The following is a 21850-nucleotide window of genomic DNA, read 5'->3' as shown; positions in this document are numbered from 1 at the left end:
GGCCAGCGCCTACCTCAGTGAGCAGCACGGCTCTCCCCGCGGAGCGCGGTCCGTGAGAACCTCGAGTGACGATGGAAACGTTCTGTGATCTGCAATTTCCGCATCCGCTGTTGGACTATTTGTGCCAGGCCCGTGCTGAGCGCTGCCAGTGCCTTACGCCGTCTCTGCCCCGTGTCAGCCATGATGCTCTTAGGACAGAGGATGCCGTGAACCGGCCACCACCGTGTCCACATGGCCACAGAAGGAAGAAACGGGGCGAGTCCGGGCTGGGCTGCTTGTTGGAGTGAGAGCTCGAGCCTGGCATCCAGAGACGGAGATGATGGGGACGAGAATTTAACACAAATTGGGTTCCGAGTGAGGGTAGGAGCTGGACGTCTGGTTGGGTAGGGCTCACTGGTCGCAAGCCACAGACATGGTCTAGGGTTATACCAGAAGGTAGGTGGGGAAACCGGCCGAACTCACAGGCCTTGGAAGGGCATCTGGGCAGCTAGCATTTGGCACTCTCTCTGGGCAGTGATTCCCCTTCCCAGCAGAGCATCAGTCACCTGGTGAGCCTTTTAACATCTCAATATGCAAAGAACTCCTGAAGCTGAGCACATTCCTACCCTGTGGCCCAGCAATCCCAGGTGCAGACCCAAGAGAAATGAAAACAAGTCCACCAGAACACAAGAATGAACCATATAGCAGCTCCCAACCAGAAGCCTGAATGAGCACCAGAGAATGGGCAGGTAAGTTACAGGGTATTCATACAGCGGAATGCACACAACAGAAGAGGGCTCCTGATACACATGCCCAGACACCATGGCGGGTAGAAGCAGTGAGCGTCCTTCGTGGACGAGTCCGTTCATATGACGTTGCAGAACGGGCAAAGCGAACCTTACGGCAACGAAAGAATACCGATTATGGGGGAGAGGGTATCGACTAGAAAAGGGCATGAGAGGGAGTCCTGGGCTCCGGGATTTACATTCTCTGTCTCCATCTGCTGACGGTTACCCAGGTGTGTGTGTCTAAATGCATCCCTTTCCACACTCAAGATTTATGTATTTTCTGTACTAGAATGTATACCTTATACTCCAAAGGTAATTTTAAAAAATTATCTCAATGCCCAGGCTGCAGCCCAAACCAATTAAATCTGCATGTCTGAGAATGGGTGCCAGGCATTGGTAGTTTTAGAAGCAATTCCGATATGCAGCCAGGGTGGGACACTCCTGCCTTGTCACAGCACACAGATCACCTGAGTGTCTTACTAAAATGAAGATGTGGGTTTGGTAGGGGGGTCTTGAGAAGGAGAGATCAGTGGGTGCGAGAGCTCCCGCCAGTCCCCAAACCAGGGAGGCTGGGGAAGGACGAGACATCCAGCCCAGGTCGGGAAGAGGACATCTGCCCTCTGAGGTCTTCCAAGGCTTCTCAAACGCTGTCTGTCCCCACCAGACATTGACTGGGCCTATTTCTAGTGACAAACAGCCAAGACCTTGTCTAAATGATTTTGCAAAATTTGTAAAAATACAAAGTCAGCCTCATTAAAGGAATCTTCAGGGAAGGCCTTTACTTGCAGAACAGATCAGTCTAAACTAGTCAAATCTGGGCAACCATAGTGCTCATCTAACTGACGTCCACATCTTATAGACGGGGTGATGGCAGCAAGCCCCATGGCCAGAGCTCCTCAGCCTCATTGGAAAAGCCTGGGACCCAGAACCATGCTGTCAATCAGGACAGGCGAGGGCAGGCCAGACCTCAGTGACTGCACTTGCTGCTTCCTAGACCACCTGTGACTGGCTGGCTGCACCTGTTCTAGTCTTCCAGCTGGGAGGCAGGCGCATGCGCCATGGGATGCGGCTGAGGCTGGGCCCTGCTCACGGAGGGGAGGGGAGCCCCTCGCTGGCTCATGCTGCAGCTGTCTCGGGACACACACCACCTCTACCCACCTGCCCCAGACCACGCCTGAGCTCCACAGCACTGAGACGTGCAGTCGACTGGGGGAGGGCCCGAGTTTTTGCAAGGAGGCACCCACTCCAGCAGGGATGCTCAGCTAACAACTGCGGGCTGTACAAGGACGCGTATGTGTTCTGACAACAGAAAGATTCAAAGAAATCCTCCAGAGAAATTAGAGGTGAGTCAAAATGAAGAACTCAAGGACTGGAATAGCAGAAACAGAAGGGCAATGAAGCTGGTGGAAAATGGGGCTAGGCCAAAACATTTGGTAATGTGATTCAAGGTTAATGTCACCATTAAAAGATCTTTATGAGAGCCCTGACCGGATAGTTTGCTTGGCTCGAGCATTGTGCCAAAGCACAGAGGTTGTCAGTTCGATCCCCGGTCAGAGCACAATCAGGAACAGATCAATGTTCCTGCCGTGTCTCTCTCTCTCTCTCTCTCTCTCTCCTTTCCTCTTTCTCTCAAATCAATAAAATAAACATTAAAAAATGTTTTTCAAATAAAAAAAGGTCTTTATGATAGAGGTATATGTGAAACTTTGGAATTCTGAATTGTATTCCAGATGTTCCAACAAGCCTGGGACAGAGAATGCGTGCGTGTGGACACTGGTAGAAAAACAGGCAGAAGTCCGACATTCTTAGTGTTTCTTAATGTTTCGGGAGAAAGGATGCGTTAGCACGCAATAGTGAGAGAAACAGAGATCAAAGTAATCAGCGGACACCTGATACCCACCGGAAGCGTAGGAATACGGTGTTGAATGCTAGTTTATTAGAAGTTTTTAATCAAGTGAAAAATGAGAAAAGAAAAAAACCCAATAAGAAAACAGTTGGAAAATGAACTGGCAAATAATTTTGCAACAGTGACCACAAGGAACAAGTTAAGTCCCCCTACTGCCTTCACAGATTTCACTTAAAAATAATGCCAGCAATGTGTTTACAAGCCACTCACCAAAAGTGACAGAGAAAAAGGATGTAAAATTTAAAACAAAAAGCAAACAGAATATAAAAGCTATTTTAATGTTGATGAGGCTCTGCCTTTCATGAGTTTTTTCAAACTGAGCAACGTAAGGTAACTGAAAGTTACAAAAGCTGTTAAAACAGAAAACATGACAATAGCAGAATCATTTAATGTGCTTTTTCTAGAAATGAACAGATAATATAGACAAAAAAGAGAGAGAGAAGGGAGAGGGCAGAAAACAGTAAATCTGAATAATTTATAATCCTGATTTCACAGATTGCATAAAACTTTGTATCAAACCAACAACATGCACTATTTTCAAAGGTCAGACCATTTACCACGATCCCCTCCCCCAAATCATTCTGAAATTCATCTGCAAAAATGTTTGAAAGAAGCTAGCACTTCTAGATCAGGTGGGGAAGGACACCTGGCTGCTCGTATCTGTTGATGGCAATCAAGGAATGTGCTAGCCCCGCGCTGTGCCTGTGGCTGTCTCAAGCCTCCTGTGGCTCGGGAGCACCTGCGCTGTCCCCTCTCTGGACAGACAGGCTGGTGGGAAAATACACACAACCATTTCAAAGACTTAGTAAAATAACTCATTGACCTTTTAATGTCCATTACACACTGAAATGAGAGATTGGGTTCCACTGTTACTAATTTCACCTGTTTCTTTTTCCTTCGTATTGTGGCTCCTAGAAAAATTGGACTCACACTTGTGACTCACGTAATTCTTTCGGACAGCACTGCACTTGTCTAGAAACAGACCAGAATCTGCCTTTTCCTGCTCGTAGTCTTTATGACATTTCCCCACAGAGACTTTTCCTTTTTTTTTTTTTTTTTTTTTTTTGTATTTTTCTGAAGCTGGAAACGGGGAGGCAGTCAGACAGATTCCCGCATGCGCCCGACTGGGATCCACCCAGCACGCCCACCAGGGGCGATGCTCTGCCCACCAGGGAGCGACGCTCTGCCCACCAGGGGGCGATGCTCTGCCCATCGGGGCGTCGCTCTATTGCGACCAGAGCTACTCTAGTGCCTGAGGCAGAGGCCATAGCGCCATCCCCAGCGCCCGGGGCATCTTTTGCTCCAATGGAGCCTCAGCTGCGGGAGGGGAAGAGAGAGACAGAGAGGAAGGAGAGGGGGAGGGGTGGAGAAGCAGATGGGTGCCTCTCCTGTGTGCCCTGGCCGGGAATCAAACCCGGGACTTCCGCACGCCAGGCCGACGCTCTACCACTGAGCCAACCGGCCAGGGCGACTTTTCCTTTTAGATCAGCGAAGGTTAAAATGTTCACCCTTGCCCTGGCCGGTTGGCTCAGCGGTAGAGCATCGGCCTGGCGTGCGGAGGACCCAGGTTCGATTCCCGGCCAGGGCACACAGGAGAAGCGCCCATTTGCTTCTCCACCCCTCCGCCGCGCCTTCCTCTCTGTCTCTCTCTTCCCCTCCCGCAGCCGAGGCTCCACTGGAGCAGAGATGGCCCGGGCGCTGGGGATGGCTCTGTGGCCTCTACCTCAGGCGCTAGAGTGGCTCTGGTCGCAACATGGCGACGCCCAGGATGGGCAGAGCATCGCCCCCCTGGTGGGCAGAGCGTCGCCCTATGGTGGGCATGCCGGGTGGATCCCGGTTGGGCGCATGCGGGAGTCTGTCTGACTGTCTCTCCCTGTTTCCACCTTCAGAGAAATGCAAAAAAAAAAAAAAAAAAAAATGTTCACCCTTTTGGCTTAGATCCTACAACTGTCTCCTGATTTTGTTTACATTATTTAAATTTTAATTTTTCCTATAAGCAAAACTGATCTTGCCATTCAGTGTTGCTGGGTTTTTTTTTTATTCTAAGTTTCAAAACTTCCCAGTGGGCTGATGACTGAACCCCAGAGGCACTTACCCGGGGAGATGGAACACGGCTCAGTCACCCTCCTGTTGCCCTGGAGGAGCCGTGGAGACAGGAACCCCGGGCAGGTGCGGCCTGGCTTCCAGCCTCAGCTCTGATTCTTCCAAAACCCACTTTCTAAAGTCAGCCCCTTCTACCTCCAGGACCAGTCCCTGCCTCCCCGGGTCGTCAGGACCCAGTACCACCTCTAAAACAGTGTCCGACACAGTAAGCATCCCTCAGCCAGTGATGGTGGAGACCCCCACGTGGCAGAGCTGAGGCTGTGTGAGATGTAGCAGGACCCCACGCAGCCTCCGTGCTGACAGCCCACTAGGACCTGCCACCCCTCCCGTATCTAGCAGGGCTCCAAGGACCAGAGGGGAAGTCATCCACATGGACACCTGGAGTGGGACAAGGCCAGAAACTCTAGCCTCCTCCGTCCAGCACACCTCTCTCCCCCGCACCCAGGACGGGTGCCTACCTCTCTCCCCTGCACCCCGGGTGGGTGCCCACCTCTCTCCCCTGCGCCCCGGGTGGGTGCCCACCTCTCTCCCCCGCACCCTGGGTGGGTGCCCACCTCTCTCCCTGCATCCAGGACGGGTGCCCACCTCTCTCCCCCGCATCCAGGACGGGTGCCCACCTCTCTCCCCCGCGCCCCGGGTGGGTGCCCACCTCTCTCCCCCGTGCCCCGGGTGGGTGCCCACCTCTCTCCCACGCTCACTCTTCTCCTGAGTTTTCAAATACACTCTTTAAGGGTCCCCTGGATGGTCCACAGTAATTAATTCAATGTACTTGCTAGGATGGTGGGGCTAGCCCTCTAAAAATCTGTGTCTCTGTAAAAGCAGCAAGATTATCGGCAGAACGGTCAAAATCAACTTTTTCAGAACCCTGGACATCAAAGGCCCACAGGGACCTGAGAAGAGCACAAGCCTTCAGCAGGGTTAGTGGACCATCTCCAAAGGCTGACAAGAGAACCCTAGAGATCCGTGCGCAGCCCACTCCCTGTCCCCACTTCTCTCCCCTCCCTCCCTCTGGGGGCGCGGCTTCAGGCTCTGCAGGCTCTCCCCAGACTAGCTCAAAGGCTCCACTACCCGTTCTGCGTCCGTGAGGAGAGCTGCACAGAAAGAGTCGAGACCTGGCCAAAACCACAGCCAGTTACCTCTGGGACTCGGGCTGCCGCAGCTGAGAGGCGTGAGAGCTCACGGTGGGCCGGCTCCGGGCGTGTCGGGGCAGGGCTGCGGGTCCATGGCCTTGCCTTACGAGGCTGGTACTGTTCATTACCTGCTCCCAGAGGGCACGGAGACTCGTGATCCCGGTCACTGTCGCCCGCAGCCCCGTGTGAGGATTCCCTCAGGGTGCCCACCCCAGGCGCCCCCTCGCTCTCGAGTCCCCTGGAGGCCCGGCTGCAGGGCCCGAGCCTGCCTTTATGAGGGAGGGACTGGTAAGTCAAACTTTACCACCTGCTCTCACCATGGAAACGTATGTACACTTCCTGTCATTCTTGCCACTACCGTGGTAATAACTTAATAGCTCCACTAAGAACGCATAACCGAAGAACTGTAGAAATCGGTGCTTTACACTCAAGCCTGGCTATTTGAGACGTTCACTAGAGAAACCAAAGGGCACTGGCTGCCACCTTCGGGGGCACAGAGGGGGAAAGGGGTGGAGATTTCTGGCTACCGGTCTTCAAAGAGCCCCGGCTCTCCATCCTCCCACTCACCGCCACCCTCTGTACCCCCCACGCCCGCCTCTTTTCACTGCGGAACAAGAGAACACAACGCCGCATACAGTGTGTACACTCAAGATTCACGGAAGTCTAAGTTACTTATTTTAAATCGCACAAAGCTGGAGCCAGTCTAAAAAAGAATCAAACACAGCACTGCGAGGTAATTCAGTGAGTTGCTTTTTCTTTTTTTTTTTTTTAACAAATTTGTACAGAAAAAAAAAAAATCCCCAGATCACAATCCATATCATACAGCCCCCCGTTCAGTGCGCAGGATGCCACGGGAGCCCCCCAGGAGCAGCGGGGGCTGCACTTGGCGGAAGTAACGCCTGCTCACTGATGCCACCCACGGGGTGTGGAAAAGTCTTGAGTTCCCTTTGTTCTCCAGTGTATCTTGTATAAAATATTACATTTTTTAAACACTTATTTACAGAGTTTGCACAAATAGAAAATGGTTACAAATTACAACCAGGCTTGGCCAGATACAAACACAGTTCCCTCTTCCCAGGGACCAAGGCCAGAGAGAGGTATGATTGCTTTGTATTTACATATTCATTAAAAAGTCTACCTTCTGGCCCTGGCGGGGTGGCTCACTGAATAAGAGCACTGTCCCAGGGCACCAAGGTCACTGGTTTGATTCCCGGTCAGGGAACATATGAAAAGTGGCCAATGAGTGCACGATTAAGTGGAACAACAAATTGATGCTTCTCTCTCTCTCCCCCTTCCTCTCAAATCAATGGAAAAATTAGAAAGAAAAAAAAAAAAGTCTGCCTTCTTAAAGACCTAGGTGAAGTTGGTAAAAACTGGTTAACATCATAAATCCACTTATGTGAGCTTTACAAGTCATCAATACCAATTAGTCAGTTCAGGTCTTGCTCCCTGAAGATTCTGAAGCAAAAGAAACCCTCTCCAACAAGCAACACATCCTGGCACCTGCCTACTACAGTCAGTCTTGTTTGGGAGGGGAAGGGGAAGGGAAAGGAGGGGGAAGGGGGGGAAGGGGAGTGGGTGAGAAAAAGGGGGTGGAGGAGGGGAAGAGGACAACTTGGTCAAGACAGTTTCCTTCCACTTTTTTTTTAACATTTAGAAACAGCTTAAGCTGACAGGCTTGTTAAACACCACCTTATGGCTTCAAAAAGAACCCACAGCTCCTTGTCTCAGACGAAATACCTTGCCATCATGACTACAATATGGAGAAGAAGGACTTTCTGAGGAAGATGTTTGTTATTCTGACATAAAGTCTTTGCCTGAGTGCCAAGCCCAATTTCAACAGTGCAAAAAGGACTCCAGGGCTGTGTGCTGGGGTCAGAGGCTCGTGTAGTAGCTGTCGACCCACTGGGCAAGTCCTCGCTCCACCAGCGACCGGTTTATCAACACCACCTAGGAGAGAAAGTTCCCTGAGAGAGCTGTCCGCGGCACTCAGGGCCACTTCTCAACCCGTTTACAGTCCCAGGGGGCCACCAGAGGCCCAGGTACAATAGTAATGGCAGTGGGGAATGGGACTCATTTTCTGGGCCAATAGGGGCATTTACTTGTGTGTCCTACTGGCGTGAGACAGGCTTTTCAATGACTGGAGAAAGCTCGGCTGTTATAGAACGAGACAGAGGAGAGGAAAACCCAGAGGAATGAGGGCCCACAGAGGTCCAGGAAGGCCCGTTGGGGGGGCAGGGAGGCCCACTGTCATTCTGGGCCAGGTAACTCTTTGCCGTGGGAACGCTCCTACGCACTGTGAACTGTATAGCAGCATCCCTGCCCTCTACCTGCTCCCAACCCTGTGGACCACAAGGTCTCCAACACTGCTAAATGTCCCCTGGGGACACTGGTCCACGGTTACACCGTCTGATTAGCCCCAGAGGAAGCAACACCAGACCAGCTCCATGTGGGTTATTACTGCTGGCCAGTGACTCAGAAGGAAAAAAGAAGGACAGGACTTACTTCATCTCCAACCACACTCCACAGCTGAATCAGAGGAATGCCAGTCGGACTGTAATTTGTCACCTGACAACAAACAAGAAAACAAGCGTGTTCAGAAGTTACTCTGTGCCCCTCTCCGTAGACTGTTGGCCAACCCGGGGCAGGAGCCCCGTGAAAGCAGGCGTTTAAAGGTCAGCTCCTGAGGAGCGAGCCCAGAGACTTGGTGAGGGAGCGGAGAAGCACCGCAGAAGCCGGAGGGGCCCTGGGGCCCAGCCTGCCAGCCGCTCCCCTCCCCCCACGCACCTGAGCCAGCAGCGCCGTGTTTCCCGTCATCTCGCTCATCGCTGCATCCGCCTCAGGTGAGAAGTGCTCGTCATCTTTACGGGGAGGAGAAGCAGCATTCAGACTCTTCCCCCCGCATGCACTCGCGTCACTTACACAGCCTCCGGGTGTGTTCCCCACAAACGGCCTCAGACACTGCCGGGGACCCCGGGAACTTCCCGGGAGAGCCACCTACATCAGAACAGAGCCCGGCTCCACAGACCCTCAGGGTCCCTGCCGTGTGCTACCCAAGGGGGGCAGGAACTCTGCCTTCACAGGACATATCGTCACCACCGATTTGGGGGCTGCCAGGGCTGAGACCACCGGGATGCACTCTTCCACTGAGTCAGTGACACCCTGTGGGATGGCAGGTGTCATCCCCACTAGAGATGACAATACTGAAGACAAAGACTGAGGGCTGACGGTCAACCAGCTCCCAGAGTGATGCAGGTGGACCCCAAGCCAGGCAGCTGGCCACACAGCCTCAGAGAGGCCGTCGTTAAGAAGAGCCGGCAGGGCACTGGGCCGCAGTCCTCCTCGGATCAGAAAGGTCACATACAAGGACACACCTAAGAGGCGGTAAGGATGGGAGAAGCAGGTGTATGAAGGTCTGGGAACATCTTACGGAGGTGGGACGTTTCAGTTGGGCCTGGACAGACTGCTGAGATGGATAAACATGGAGAGGAAGGTAGGGCAAGAGCAACCAAGAAAACAAAGCAAAGCCCCTGCCCCACGTGCAGCCGACAGGACTGCAGCCGGACTGCAGTGCTTAGAGCATGGCGCCGCTTTAGGTGAGACCAAGATGAGACAGGCACACCTGGGAGGGAGGAGCACGGACTCAATGGGCTAGGACCTGCGATATAAAACTCCTGGTCTTAAGTAGATTCTACCTGACCAGCGTCCACATCCCAGTCCCGAGGTTCGTGCAATCCCTCGGCCACCAAAAAAACTGGTAGTACCCCATTTTCCAGAGAGAAAAGGTTGAGGCTAAGCAACTTGCTCAGGGTCACACTTCCAGTCCCCTGCCCTCTGGCAATGTGATCTCAGACACGCTGGTGGGCAGGACAGTGTGTGTGCGGTCCCCACAGCACCCCAGAAGCGGAGGCCCGGCTGAGCAGTGCGATGGCCTCCCTGCAGGCCCTAGAGCTCGGGGACGGGACTCTGGGTCCCGACTGCGTCTGGACGGTGCCTGCGGTGGCAGCTATGTTGGAGGCCCGGATAAAGCCTACAGCAGCGGACCTGGAGGGTGGTCCACAGACCAGCAGCGTCCGCCTCCCGAGGGCTTGGAACACAAGCTCTCAGGCCTCAGCTCACGGCTACCTATCAGTCAGAAACTGACAGGGGCAGCAGCCCTGTTAGTTATGCCCTCCCAGTCAAAACGAGGCTCTCAAAGAAAGACCCATTCTCACTCCCCGTACCCCCACTGCCAGGAGCCCCACCCGTTACCTGACAGAGGCATCACACTGTCCAGAAGGACTTCTGCTCCTTGGAATGGCAGGGTCACAAAGTCAGACCTACATAAACAAGAGGGGACACACTGAACACGGGCTGGAAAGCCACCTCCAGTCCAGGGTGACCGTCACCTCCTGTCAGTGCCGTGACCCAGCACCCCAGGACGAAGCAGCGCAGAGACCGAAGGTGGCAGCAGCCTCGGCTCTCCACGCCCTTCCCTGAACGCCAGCCTGACCTCAGAGGGCGTCCAGCTCCGGAAAGGAAGCCGGCTCTGCGGTTGCTGTGATGCTCCGGCGGGCTCTCCCGGGGGACGGGCTCCGTTCCGCGGAGGTGAGCAGTGGAGTTCACACCCGACTCCGCCGCAGAGCGGGCAGCAGGAGGAGTTACCCCATGAACGCGCCCAGGCTTGGGAGAACGGAGCCGGCCCCACAGAAGCCAGTCCCCTCGGAAGCAGGGCGCGGGCCCAGGTGCGCGGCCTCGACTCACCGGATCTGCCGGAGCACGTCGACCTTCACCCTCTTGTATCCCCCGTAGTCCACGTAGCGGATCTCCACCTCGCTGGTCTCCTCGTAGGAGGCCACCACTTGGGCTCGCCACCAGGCACCGTCCACCCCAGGGGCTGCGCAGATGACCGTTACTGCGGGGCAGGGAGAGCCCGTGGATGCGCCTGGCCCGGGCAGGGCACCAGGGGCCGCTCCCTGGACGCTGCCCGCCTCCCCGCCTCCCCGCTCAGAGGCCTGCGCCTCCAAGCCGCAGGGGACCGAACGGCAAGGCGTCCCCAGAGCCTAAGACTGGCCGACAGAAGGGCCTGCACATCCGGGGGGGGGGGGTGTGCCATCCAAAAAGCCATCCGGACCCTTTTACTCCAAAATTCACTGAAGCCAAAGATGGACGCAGATGAACCAGAATAAAAAGTAACACACACTTGTAAGGGAAAGTCCTAGAAAGACTCAAGAAGATCTCAGTGGCCTGGTCTCCAAGGTCTGCCCCAGCCCATGACAATTCAGACAAAGGGCTGATCGAAGGGGACTCACAGGCCTAATGCCACTGCTTCTCCCCTTCGCTTCAGGAAGGTGCCAGACACCCCGGACAGCCCGCAGGCAGAGAGCAGGTGTCCCAAGAGTCACCAACCCCACGCTAGGGCAGCGGGAATGATTAAACTGTCAGGGCGGTCAGTGGCTCCGGCCCCAGGGCCACTGGGCTGAGGGCCTGTATGCCATCTGACCGCTGTCATGACTCTGAATGGCATCCCTGGGTGCAGTCACCTCTTGGTCTCCAGTTTGGTCCTTACTGCTGGGTTGAAGCAAAATAAAAGAATCTGACAAAACCTAAAATCTATCTTCTTGCAAAAGAAAAACCACACAGAATGCTACAAATAATCCAAAGGTTCTCCTCATGCTTAAAGCCATCAGAGGACAGTAGGTTCGGAGTCCTTGGTGGGGATGAGTGGAAAGATGGTCTGATATTCGATTCCTGCTAACAGGGGTGACAAGGAGCCTGCTCTCAAGGGTCCAGCTGGGTTCAGGTCCTAGCAGGTAGCACTTGGCAAGTCAAGTGACTTCCAAGGCTGTTCTCTAGTCTGTCGATCGGAGATGATCTGAACTGGTTGCAGGAGACTGATGCACTCAGGGGCGTCTATGCTCCTACACCAGACACTGTACCTGTGACCCACCCCTAATCCCGAACAAGCGGGCACCACCCCCTTCCACAGGTGGGATCTGAATGCCTGTGCCAGAACTCCACGGCTACCCACGGCTCCATCACCTGGGCAAGCCAGGCACGCAGCCCACAGTAACCATGACAACGACCAGAACTCGGGGACACTGGTCCCATGAAGCATCCCAGAACAGCCACCTCTGGTCCGGACCAGGAGTGGGACAGTCCCCCCCCCCCCAGCCCCTGGGCTCGGCCGACCTCGGGGGCCGCACTTACTCTCCACGGGGGTGGGCAAGGTGGGGATCCCGGGCTGCGAGTAGCAGAGGTACATCTGCTGGTCCAGGCTGCGCAGCGCGTGGAAGGTGGGGTGCGTGTGCTGCTGCACAAACAGGTGCCCGGCGTTGACCTGGTTGACCACGATCACCTCCACGGTGATGCCGTCCGGGAGCATGAGCTGGAGGGGGAGGGGAGCGGGCGCTGCGGCAATCCTCTTCGCACGTTTGGGTTGCGCACCGAGGCCCCAGGGCGTCCCTGAACTGGCACCTCTTTGAAAACAGCACGGCAACCCAAAGTACATGGCAACCAGATGGCAGTGGCCCAAGGGAAACGACTTTAGCGTGGAAAGCCTTTGGACTCTCCTGTGGCCCCTGGCCTGCCATACCAACAGTAACCACTAGAGGCGGCCTCACACCGGCCTGGGCTGGGCAGGAGGCGCCCAGGAGCAGGCTGTGAGGTGGTGTGGGGCCTCCCGTGGATGGGCAAGGTCCACTTCCCAGGGGCACAGAGGGCTGGCTCGGAGCCCTGGCCTGCACCCCTCCCCCAGCACTGCTGACTGGCTGACTGACAGGCTCCTGGGCTCTCCTCCCCAGTTGCACAGAGCAAGAACAAGGGAAGGAAGTCACACCAACCACTCAATTATTTAAACATCAAGAGTGGGTCTGAGGAAAACACTGATTCAGAAGTGAAGCACGGAGTGAGGTCTAGCCCACTCTCAGATATCCACGGGAAATGAAAGGGGCATCCACCCCTCCCTCCAAGGCACAGGGTCCCTGGAGGGGGCAGGAGACAGAACTCAAATGCCCACAGTCCTAAAGAAAAGCCACGCAGGTGATTTTCTTGAGGCAGCATGTGCAGCCCACGTGTGAAATGCAGTCACGCACACCCTGACGTTTCCGTCCATGGAGACTGCACATACAACAGCGGTACACCACACAGCCTCGGTGTAGTAGGACATACCATCCAGGTGTGTGTGATTTACCCTATGCTCGTGCAACGACAAAATCACCTAATGCCTCCTTTCTCAGATGAATCCCTGTCATTACGTGGTGCATGACCGCAGCCTCAGTGAGATGAGGCCCACGTAGGGCCACAGGGACACTGCAGGACATGAGTGATAGGCCCCAGAGACCCTGCAATCCCCAGGACACAGGCCTTCAAGATGGCAGCCCCTGCTCTTGCCAAACTCCTAGTGCAGCCACCAAAGAGCCACATGGCTTCCTGGGCCTGGCAGGGTACCTGCTTCCCTTTATACTCTCGGCACCCCCTGGGAGGCGGGATGGGGAAGGGGATCCTTCACTGGACCTGCCTCAATTAGGGGAAAGGAACGGCCTGTCGCAAGCCCATCCAAGCCCACAGCAGAGGGCCCGATCAGACACAGCTCCTGCTTCAAGGAGGCCCACACCAGTCGGACCTGCCCAGGCTCCTGCATGGACTGTAGTCCTTTCCAGGCACATGCTCTGAATATAAAGGGTGCCCAGGTGGCCGAGCCGGGGAGAGTGGTCCTTCCAATCAGGGACCCAGCACTCCAGCCTGATCCTTCCCCCAGAGGACACGGGCTAGAAGAACTGACCCATGGAGGCCAGAGAGGAGAGGGCACAGGCACCAGGAGCTCCCGCCCACGGTCTTGGAAGTCTTGTTTGGGGCAGGTGGGGGTGGGGGGCGTGAGAGGTCCTGGTCCCCCAGCAGCCTGCTCACCCAGGAGGTCATTGGAAGAGAGGGCAGCGCCAGCGAAGGCAGGGGGGGAGCGTAGATGTTGGTGAGGTTCAGTTCCTTGAACTTCTTCCCGATCAAGTTCAGCGCCTTGTCCACGTGATGCTGAGTGCCTACAGGAGGGCGGAGGGAGTCGCGGTGGGTAGGACACACAGCGACACCACGCCCCTTCCACAGCCTTCTCCTACAGTGCAAGTGCATCTTCAAGGTGCTAATGTGGCCTTAGGAAGAAAGGCATCTCAGGGGCTTGACCCCGCCGACCTTCCTAAACCAGGGCAGCGCGACACTGACCTTCTATGTGGCAGATCTGGATGTTCTGGGTGTAGGGCAGGGTTGAGATGTAGATCTTGGCACCGGATGTTTGCTTCAGAAAACTCACATAGCGCCCCTGTTTGCCAATTAGCCGCCCGACTAAGTGCTGAGGAGAGACAGAGAGCTGGTTAATGGGAAACGAATTCTCCACACCGCCAGAGACCTACCCTCGATGTGCACAAGGTCAAACTCAAACGTACTGTTAGCTGCTAACACGGCAGCACTCCTTGCCCTGGCGTGTTCTAAGCACGTGCATTTACCCACAGTACCTATGAAATGGAGACTTTCTTTATCACCATTTTACGGATGAGGGGAGCAAGCCCAGAGAAGCTGAGTGACCCGCCCAACGTCACACAGCGCCGAAGCAGCTGCCCCACAGAGTCCGGCTCCAGGACTCAGCAGTTCCCATTCCAGCCCCAACAGCGTGGCCCAAGCACGGGAGCTGCGAAGGCAGCCTTCTCTTCTCCCGAGTCCAGACCAGGAGGGATTTCACCGGCTCAAAGGTCCATTTACAACTACTCGTCTCCTCAAGTCTACTCAGGACCGAAGACAAAGGGGCTCGATCTGAAAACAAAGGTCTAAGAAAGAACCTCTGGGCTCCTGCTGCCTCCTGAAAGCAGGCTGGAGCCTTTGGAGCCCAGAGGGCGCAGAAGTGCCCAGCGCTCCCCAGTTCCTGGCGGACAGAAGCAGCCAAACTCAGTGATGACATAAGACAAGCTCTGAACGGATCCCCAAAGAGCCCACCCCCACAGAACTAGGGACCTGGTCCCTCAGCACCCAGGGCTGCCCGGGGATGCCCTTTGCAGCCAGTGCAGGAGGAGGCAGGGTTGCCCCAGGGTCACTGGGGGAGGACACAGCAAGGGGCCGGCCCCCGGCTCAGAGCAGCGCCTGACCAGACTTCAAACCTAGCAGAAGTCTCCAGTCTCCGCCGGGCAGGGAGCTGTACGCCCGGGGAGAATGCAGTCAGCCAATTACCTCCAAGCCCCACAGATAAACATCAAGACCAAGCTAATAAGTTGTAAGTTAAAACTGCAAGAAGCTAGAAACCACTTAAGCACCCTGGAATTGGGGACTGGTGAAATAAATTGACATTCACACAATGAATAATGCAGTTAAAATTACATTTTCAAAGAATAGCTCAGGAAAATTAAATTGTTAAACATTTAAAAGCATTAATTAAAGCAACATAATCTCAGTTTTGTTTAAAAACTACAGGGTATAAGACGAGAAGGAAATAAAAGTCTTCCTAGTCACTCTCGGGGGTAGGATTAGAGATGATTTTTATTTTCTTCATACAGTTCTATACTTCATAAGTTTTCTACAACATGCTTTGCGCTGTGCTCAATTATAAACAATCTGCACTGGGGAGTCCAAGCACAGCGAGCGCAGGGACTCCTGGCCTGTCCCCAATCTGGTCTGCTAGCATCTCCGGCAGATCTGAGCCATGGGACCCACAGAAAGGCCAGGGGCTAGCAGGCCTCGGAGTCTGAAGAGGACAGGAATAGGATGCTACCCAAAGCAGCCAGAGAAATTGCTTTTTGCAGGAAGCCCTCTGAACCTTGGAAGAGCGGAGCGTTCCCTTTCCCTGCAGCCTCTGGCTCTCTGTCCCTCCCCTGGACCCCGCCCCCTGAGCCCGGAGACAAGCTCTGAGCTTGCAGCCTTACCTTTGGCACCTCAATCTCCCAGATGATGAGGTCGACCTTCTTAGGACTGGAGCCTGCCTGGGCATTCTGGAAACCGGAGTCCGTCTTCCTGAGGCCATAGCAGCCATCCACGGAGTCCATGCTGTTCCCGTCCGAACCTGCGGGGAGGAAGCGGCGTGCAGACACCCAGACACCAGCTCAGAGCAATTACCAACGCACAACTCCCCGCTGCACGTTCCGGGAGGCCGTGTCCCGCCCTCCTCAAGCTTGGCAGGTGACCGTCAATTCCAAGTCTAGAAGACGCAGAACAGCCCCAATGGAAGGAGGGCTGGGGGTGTAGATACACCTAATTTTAGCCTGTCACTTACAGTCCAACTTGCTTAATTGGCAGCCACACCCAGCCACAGCTGCTGGAGCAGACAAGTGGTGAACTGGGAAGAGAGAGACACTGGCCCATGAAGGGGGAGTCCACGGGGCGGGGGAGGGGACAGACAGGCCACCAGGTCCACATGGTCCCAGGAGCTGGGTATTTGGCGCAGGCCACCACGGAGACCGACTGGTCACAACTAGTCCACACCTTCTGAAAATGCCGGCCCCCAAGATCCCGGGCTCCCAGTTGGTAACCCACAGCGCCGCAAAGCTAGAGAGAGTCCTGCCTCGCGGGTCTGTCTGAGGACGAGTTCCTGCTCCTGATCAAGACCCTGCCGGAGGTGGCCCAGCGTGCAGGCCTGCCTTCCCCTCTGCTTAGGCCTGGCTTGCACCACTCAGAACGTTCTTCTGGGCTCACGGCCCGTCTCGAACACCCTGGTCCGAAAACTGAGCCAAAGCTCACCCCCGAGAGGACAGAGCGGCAGCAGGAGTCTGGTGCCGACTTGGCTGCTCAGCTCTTGACCGGGTGTGCCAAGGGGCCATCACAGGGAACCGGGGTCGCACCGGCTTCAGAGAGTGCTGCTGGTTTAAGTACGAACAACTCACTTGCCAAAAATAGATCACTCCGGAGAGTCCACTAATTAGGTTATCCTACACATGGTCTCTCCAAACCCTGGGCATAGTCCTTTGCCAAGCAACCCATGTACTGCCTGGATACGGAGGGGTGAGGCTTAACAGATTCCCTTCCAGAGAAGTCACCTTTAAAGTGACCTCCCCTCTTGACACCAGGGGCCCCAGCCTCTGCCGGACACAGCAGGACTGGATGGCACCTTCCGTCCAGTGGCCCCCAGAGGTGGCTCAGACCCCACAGGGACTCTAGCAGGCTGCACTCACAGGCCAGGTTCTACTCCCTCTGCTGGGCAATCGCTGGCCCCCCTCGAAGCTTCAGTTTCCTCACCACAAGGCAGGGCTGCCGTGAGAACGCGCCTAAGGCACAGCCAGGGCTTGGGACAACGGAGCCAGTACCACCAGGCCTCGCCTGTTGTCCCCACACCCCCACCCGTCACTGCGTGCCCTCACGGCCTCCCCTGCCACCAGGCCTCTGCCTGCTGTCCCCACACCCCCACCAGTCACTGCGTGCCCTCACGGCCTCCCCTGCCACCCCTGCTACCAGGCCTCTGCCTGCTGTCCCCACACCCCCACCCGTCACTGTGTGCCCTCACAGCCTCCCCTGCCACCAGGCCTCTGCCTGTGGTCCCCACACCCCCACCCGTCACTGTGTGCCCTCACAGCCTCCCCTGCCACCAGGCCTCTGCCTGTTGTCCCCACACCCCCACCCGTCACTGCGTGCCCTCACAGCCTCCCCTGCCACCAGGCCTCTGCCTGTTGTCCCCACACCCCCACCCGTCACTGCGTGCCCTCACGGCCTCCCCTGCCACCAGGCCTGGCCTGTTGTCCCCACACCCCCACCCGTCACTGCGTGCCCTCACAGCCTCCCCTGCCACCAGGCCTCTGCCTGCTGTCCCCACACCCCCACCCGTCAGTGCGTGCCCTCACAGCCTCCCCTGCCACCAGGCCTCTGCCTGTGGTCCCCACACCCCCACCCGTCACTGTGTGCCCTCACGGCCTCCCCTGCCACCAGGCCTGGCCTCTGCCTGTGGTCCCCACACCCCCACCCGTCACTGTGTGCCCTCACAGCCTCCCCTGCCACCAGGCCTCTGCCTGCTGTCCCCACACCCCCACCTGTCACTGTGTGCCCTCAAGGCCTCCCCTGCCACCAGGCCTCTGCCTGTGGTCCCCACACCCCCACCTGTCACTGTGTGCCCTCACAGCCTCCCCTGCCACCAGGCCTCTGCCTGTGGTCCCCACACCCCCACCCGTCACTGCGTGCCCTCACAGCCTCCCCTGCCACCAGGCCTCTGCCTGTGGTCCCCACACCCCCACCCGTCACTGTGTGCCCTCACAGCCTCCCCTGCCACCAGGCCTGGGCACAGAGCCTTCACCACACGGAGTGGCTACTGGCAATCCAGAGTTGGCGTGATGGGGGGGGGGGGGCTTGTTAATTAACCTGAGGGGCAAGAGGCAAAGGGAAAGCCCTTTATTCTTCAAAGATTTTCCACCCGCTTTAAGATGCCTTTTAAAAACCCCACATTTTAACATCGTTAAAGTCGGGGTGCATCTTAGTCTCTGGCCTTCTACACTCATGACTGGCGCATGTTCTGTTCTTTTCAAGGTACTTAAAACACAGTCGTGTCCCAATAGTATCTCAGAGGCGACCACATGCAATGTGTGGTGCACAGCAGTGCTCAAAGAGCTGAAACGACAGGAAAAGGGTCCAGACAAGCAGGTCGGAGACCCACGCAGGGAACTTGCGGCCTCTTCCCATGAGGTCAGTAAAAACACCCCAGGGTAGCTGCACAACAGGGTCAGGGGCTGCTGACCTGGAAGTCAGCGTCTGAGGTCTGCACTCAGAAAAACCCAGGGGCGGGGCGGAGCTGCAGCTACACCGAGAGAAAAAGGCTCGCGCTCTGCGAGGGGACAGGGGACGGGGGACAGGGGACAGGGGGACAGGGGACAGGGGACAGGGTAGCGGCGCGCAGGAGAGCCGCGTCTCCTACCGGAAGCAAAGCGGCGTGTTCTCTGCGCACTTACCAGGACAGGGCTTCTGGAGGAGGGAAGCAGGTGGAGACATGGGAACAAGCACGTGATTAAAAGGAAACAAACCATTTAAAAAAGCTCACACCCACTCTTGATACTCAAGGGAATTGAAACTAAGGAGGCTTCTCTCCTTTAAAACAAAAAAACATGAACAGCTTTGTGTTTAAAAGAAAAAAGAGGCACACAGGTTAATCAGGGAACCCAATTCTGCTGTGGCTCCTCAGGCGGGCTGGGGAGGGCACTGGTTGCCTAGCAAGTGACAGCTCCCGTGGCCTGGGGCTCGGCCCCTGACCTGGCAGTCACCCGCAGCTCTGCACTGAGCCCTGTTTTCCTCGGGCCACGGGACAGAGCTGGGCACCGCTGCTGCGGGCCCTGCGAGGGACCGGCAGCCTGGCAGCCTTCCCCACGGCCCAGAGGGAGACCCCCCATTCCTCCGAGGCAGGGACGCCCAAGGCCCTCCTACCTCCCGAGTGATCGGCCTCTGCCTCTGCATCCACGGTCCATCCGTCCTCAGTCCCCACGTCTGACAGCTCCCCCGGCAGCACCCCGTTGCTGAAGGGCACAGTACTCTGTGGCCGCGGCTGGGTGGTGGCCTTGCCCCGGGGGCTTGAGTCGGTCTCCACACAACAGTCTTCGAGCCCCGAGGTGCTGACAGAGTCTGAGCACTGCCCGGAGGAGGCCACTGAAGGGACACGCTGGCTGCTGTCAGACGTGGGGCCGACACGGCCGGCCTCTTCCCCCAGGACACTGGTGCCGTCCAGCAACTCTCCAAGGGGGGCGGCTGGGGGCGGGCGGGAGGCCAGGGAGAGGTGGTGCACGGAGTTCTTTGGCTTCGTGTCCTTGGTGGGGCTAGAAAGAGGGCTGGTCAGGCAGCTCACATAGGTCTTTGGTGGTGGCAGGTCCTCCGCTGGTGGGCGTGGCAGGGGGAGGGCAGCGTCCGAGGGGCCCAAGGCTGCCCCCGCGGTGGTGGCCTCCCCTGGGGCTGGAGTGAGCTCTGAGGCATCTGGCCCAGGGGCAGTTTCCTGGCAGCCGGGCGCACAGCTCTCCTCCTCCTGCCCTTGGGGCTGCCCAGCTGAGGCCTGGTCCCTGCAACCTGAAGGCCTGCCCACGGTGGTGGCCACCACTTCTTCAGTCGCCTCCGAGATCACTTTAGAGACGATCCGCAACGCAGCCTGCTCGATCTCATTTTCATCCACGGTCTCCTCTTTGCTCTCTTCTCCACCCCGGGCTCGGCCACCGCAGGCCCGGGGCACCGGCGTTTCGCTGTCCTTGGCCCGCTCCATGTGAGCCAATTCCACGACGCTGTTCGTCAGCTTCCCCACTGCGCCCCCCTCCACCTGAGGCGGGCGGCTCTTCCCTTCCTCTCCCTGCCCCCCCAAGGGGGCCAGGCCGGGCGCCTTGCTGCTGCGAGACCCTGAGCCGCGCTCCAGGGACAGCACCCCTCCTTCCAGCACGCTCTCCCCCCGCACGGCATCGCCGGTGCCCTCGGCCCCCCACGCTCTCGCCTTCTCCCCAGGGCTGCGCTTCTCGGCGGGGGCTGCAGCCTGGCCCTGCTGGCACCGCCCTGCTGCGTGCTCACATCCTGCCACGGCTCCGTGGGGGGACGGAAGGGAGCCCTCTGAAGCAACAAGTTTGGTTTCGTCACCCTCCAGAGCTAGTTCCACCTCTGTGCTGTCACGTCTGCGCGCCCCTGGTCGAGGCCTCGTGTCCACGGTGTTAGAAAGGCGGCCTGAGGACTCTGACCTACGACAGGCTGGATGTGGCCGCAGCGAGGCTGGGGGCTCTGCGGAAGGCTTGCTCACGGTGGCCGGCTGTGTGACACTGGGGGGTGTGGACACCGCAGGGCAGGCGTCTTCCACAGGGATCAGCTCCTCGATGGCAGAGTTGGCCCTCAGCTCCACGGTGCTGGCCTCTGCCTGTTTGTCACGGCCGCCGATGTGCTCTTTTTTACGAGAGAAAAACCACCACCAACCGAGGAGTGCGAGCATCCCCGGCAGCGCCAGGGGGAAGAGGGAGCGGAGCTGGATGGCCATGACGTCGTTACACCTGGAGGGAGGAAGAGACGCCGTGAGAGCCATGCAGGACGCCCTGATGCGACCACACAGGGAAGACAGTCCACAGGTGACAGAGCTGGGTCGCCTCCCTCCCCCAGCCCTTGAAAGGAGTCCCACCCCTCACACCCGCGACTTTGGGTGGCCACAGGAGGGGGTGGACAGGAAGAGACCCCCTTCTGTTCCCTCATCCACACCCTCCTTGAAAGAAGCTGAGCCTTCTCTTGAATAAAGCCCTCCCTTCATCACTTCTCGATGCCAAACTCTCTCCGTTTCCCCAAGGAGCTAGTTATCTTTCGTGTTTCAGTTCCATGACGTCCCAGAAATCAGACCCAGTCAGGTGGCACAGGAGCACTGTTAACTCCCACGGAATCCACATGTCCGTGTGCCTCACATGCACCCACAAAACCACAAGTCAGTGAAACATTCGTTACACAGCAAGAGGGAGCCAGAGCAAAGGATGAATGAGAGGACAAAAAGGGTAGGGGGACGCTCCAGACAGGGGACCAGCAAATGCACAGTGGCATGGGGCTGCAGGGCATGCTGGGAGAATCAGGTCCTGGGACTTCACTGCCATCTCCAATTTATCATGTAGAGAACCAGCAGAGATCTAAAAGGTATGCTAACACCAAACTGTGTCAGCAAGGGATTCTGGGAGCAGGAGAAACAGTATATGGAACGAAAGGAACCTGGAGTCTTAGGTCAGTTAGATCCGGGAAGGGAGAAATCCTAAGAGCCTAAGAAGGCAGCAGAGGAGTAAAGGAGATAGGAAACAACTTCTTTCATCTGTAAGACGGTGGCTGGTACAAGGATTAGTTGAGCTATGTAGTAAGCGCTCCGCAGAACAGGCTTTGCTCTCATCGGGGGTATGTGGAGAGCTTATTCCAGAATGTTGGTGTTCAGCACCTCCCAGGCCAGCAAATTTTATTCTGGATGTGAAAACTTAAGTCTTCTTAAAAACCCAAATCCTCCACTGACGTGGTAAATTACATCTCAATTTGGGTTTGTG

At 56.7% G+C, this 21850-nt stretch overlaps 1 protein-coding gene across 1 annotated transcript; it reads right to left on the bottom strand.

Moving 5' to 3' along the window:
* Window positions 1-6640: 6640 nt before the first annotated feature.
* AKAP1 (A-kinase anchoring protein 1) lies at window positions 6641-20823 on the bottom strand. Its single transcript, XM_066364639.1, has 10 exons — window positions 19254-20823; window positions 15785-15921; window positions 14100-14226; window positions 13794-13921; window positions 12096-12273; window positions 10650-10800; window positions 10158-10225; window positions 8694-8767; window positions 8412-8474; window positions 6641-7856 (listed from the first exon to the last, which is right to left on the bottom strand). Exons 1-10 carry the CDS (start codon window positions 20821-20823, stop codon window positions 7782-7784), a joined length of 2571 nt encoding a protein of 856 aa, XP_066220736.1. The 3' UTR covers window positions 6641-7781.
* Window positions 20824-21850: the final 1027 nt, after the last annotated feature.

This window comes from Saccopteryx leptura, chromosome 2 (genome assembly GCF_036850995.1).
Source record: "Saccopteryx leptura isolate mSacLep1 chromosome 2, mSacLep1_pri_phased_curated, whole genome shotgun sequence".
Lineage (NCBI taxonomy): Eukaryota > Metazoa > Chordata > Mammalia > Chiroptera > Emballonuridae > Saccopteryx > Saccopteryx leptura.
Note: the sequence above shows the minus strand (reverse complement) of the source record. Positions and strands in the feature narration are given on the sequence as shown.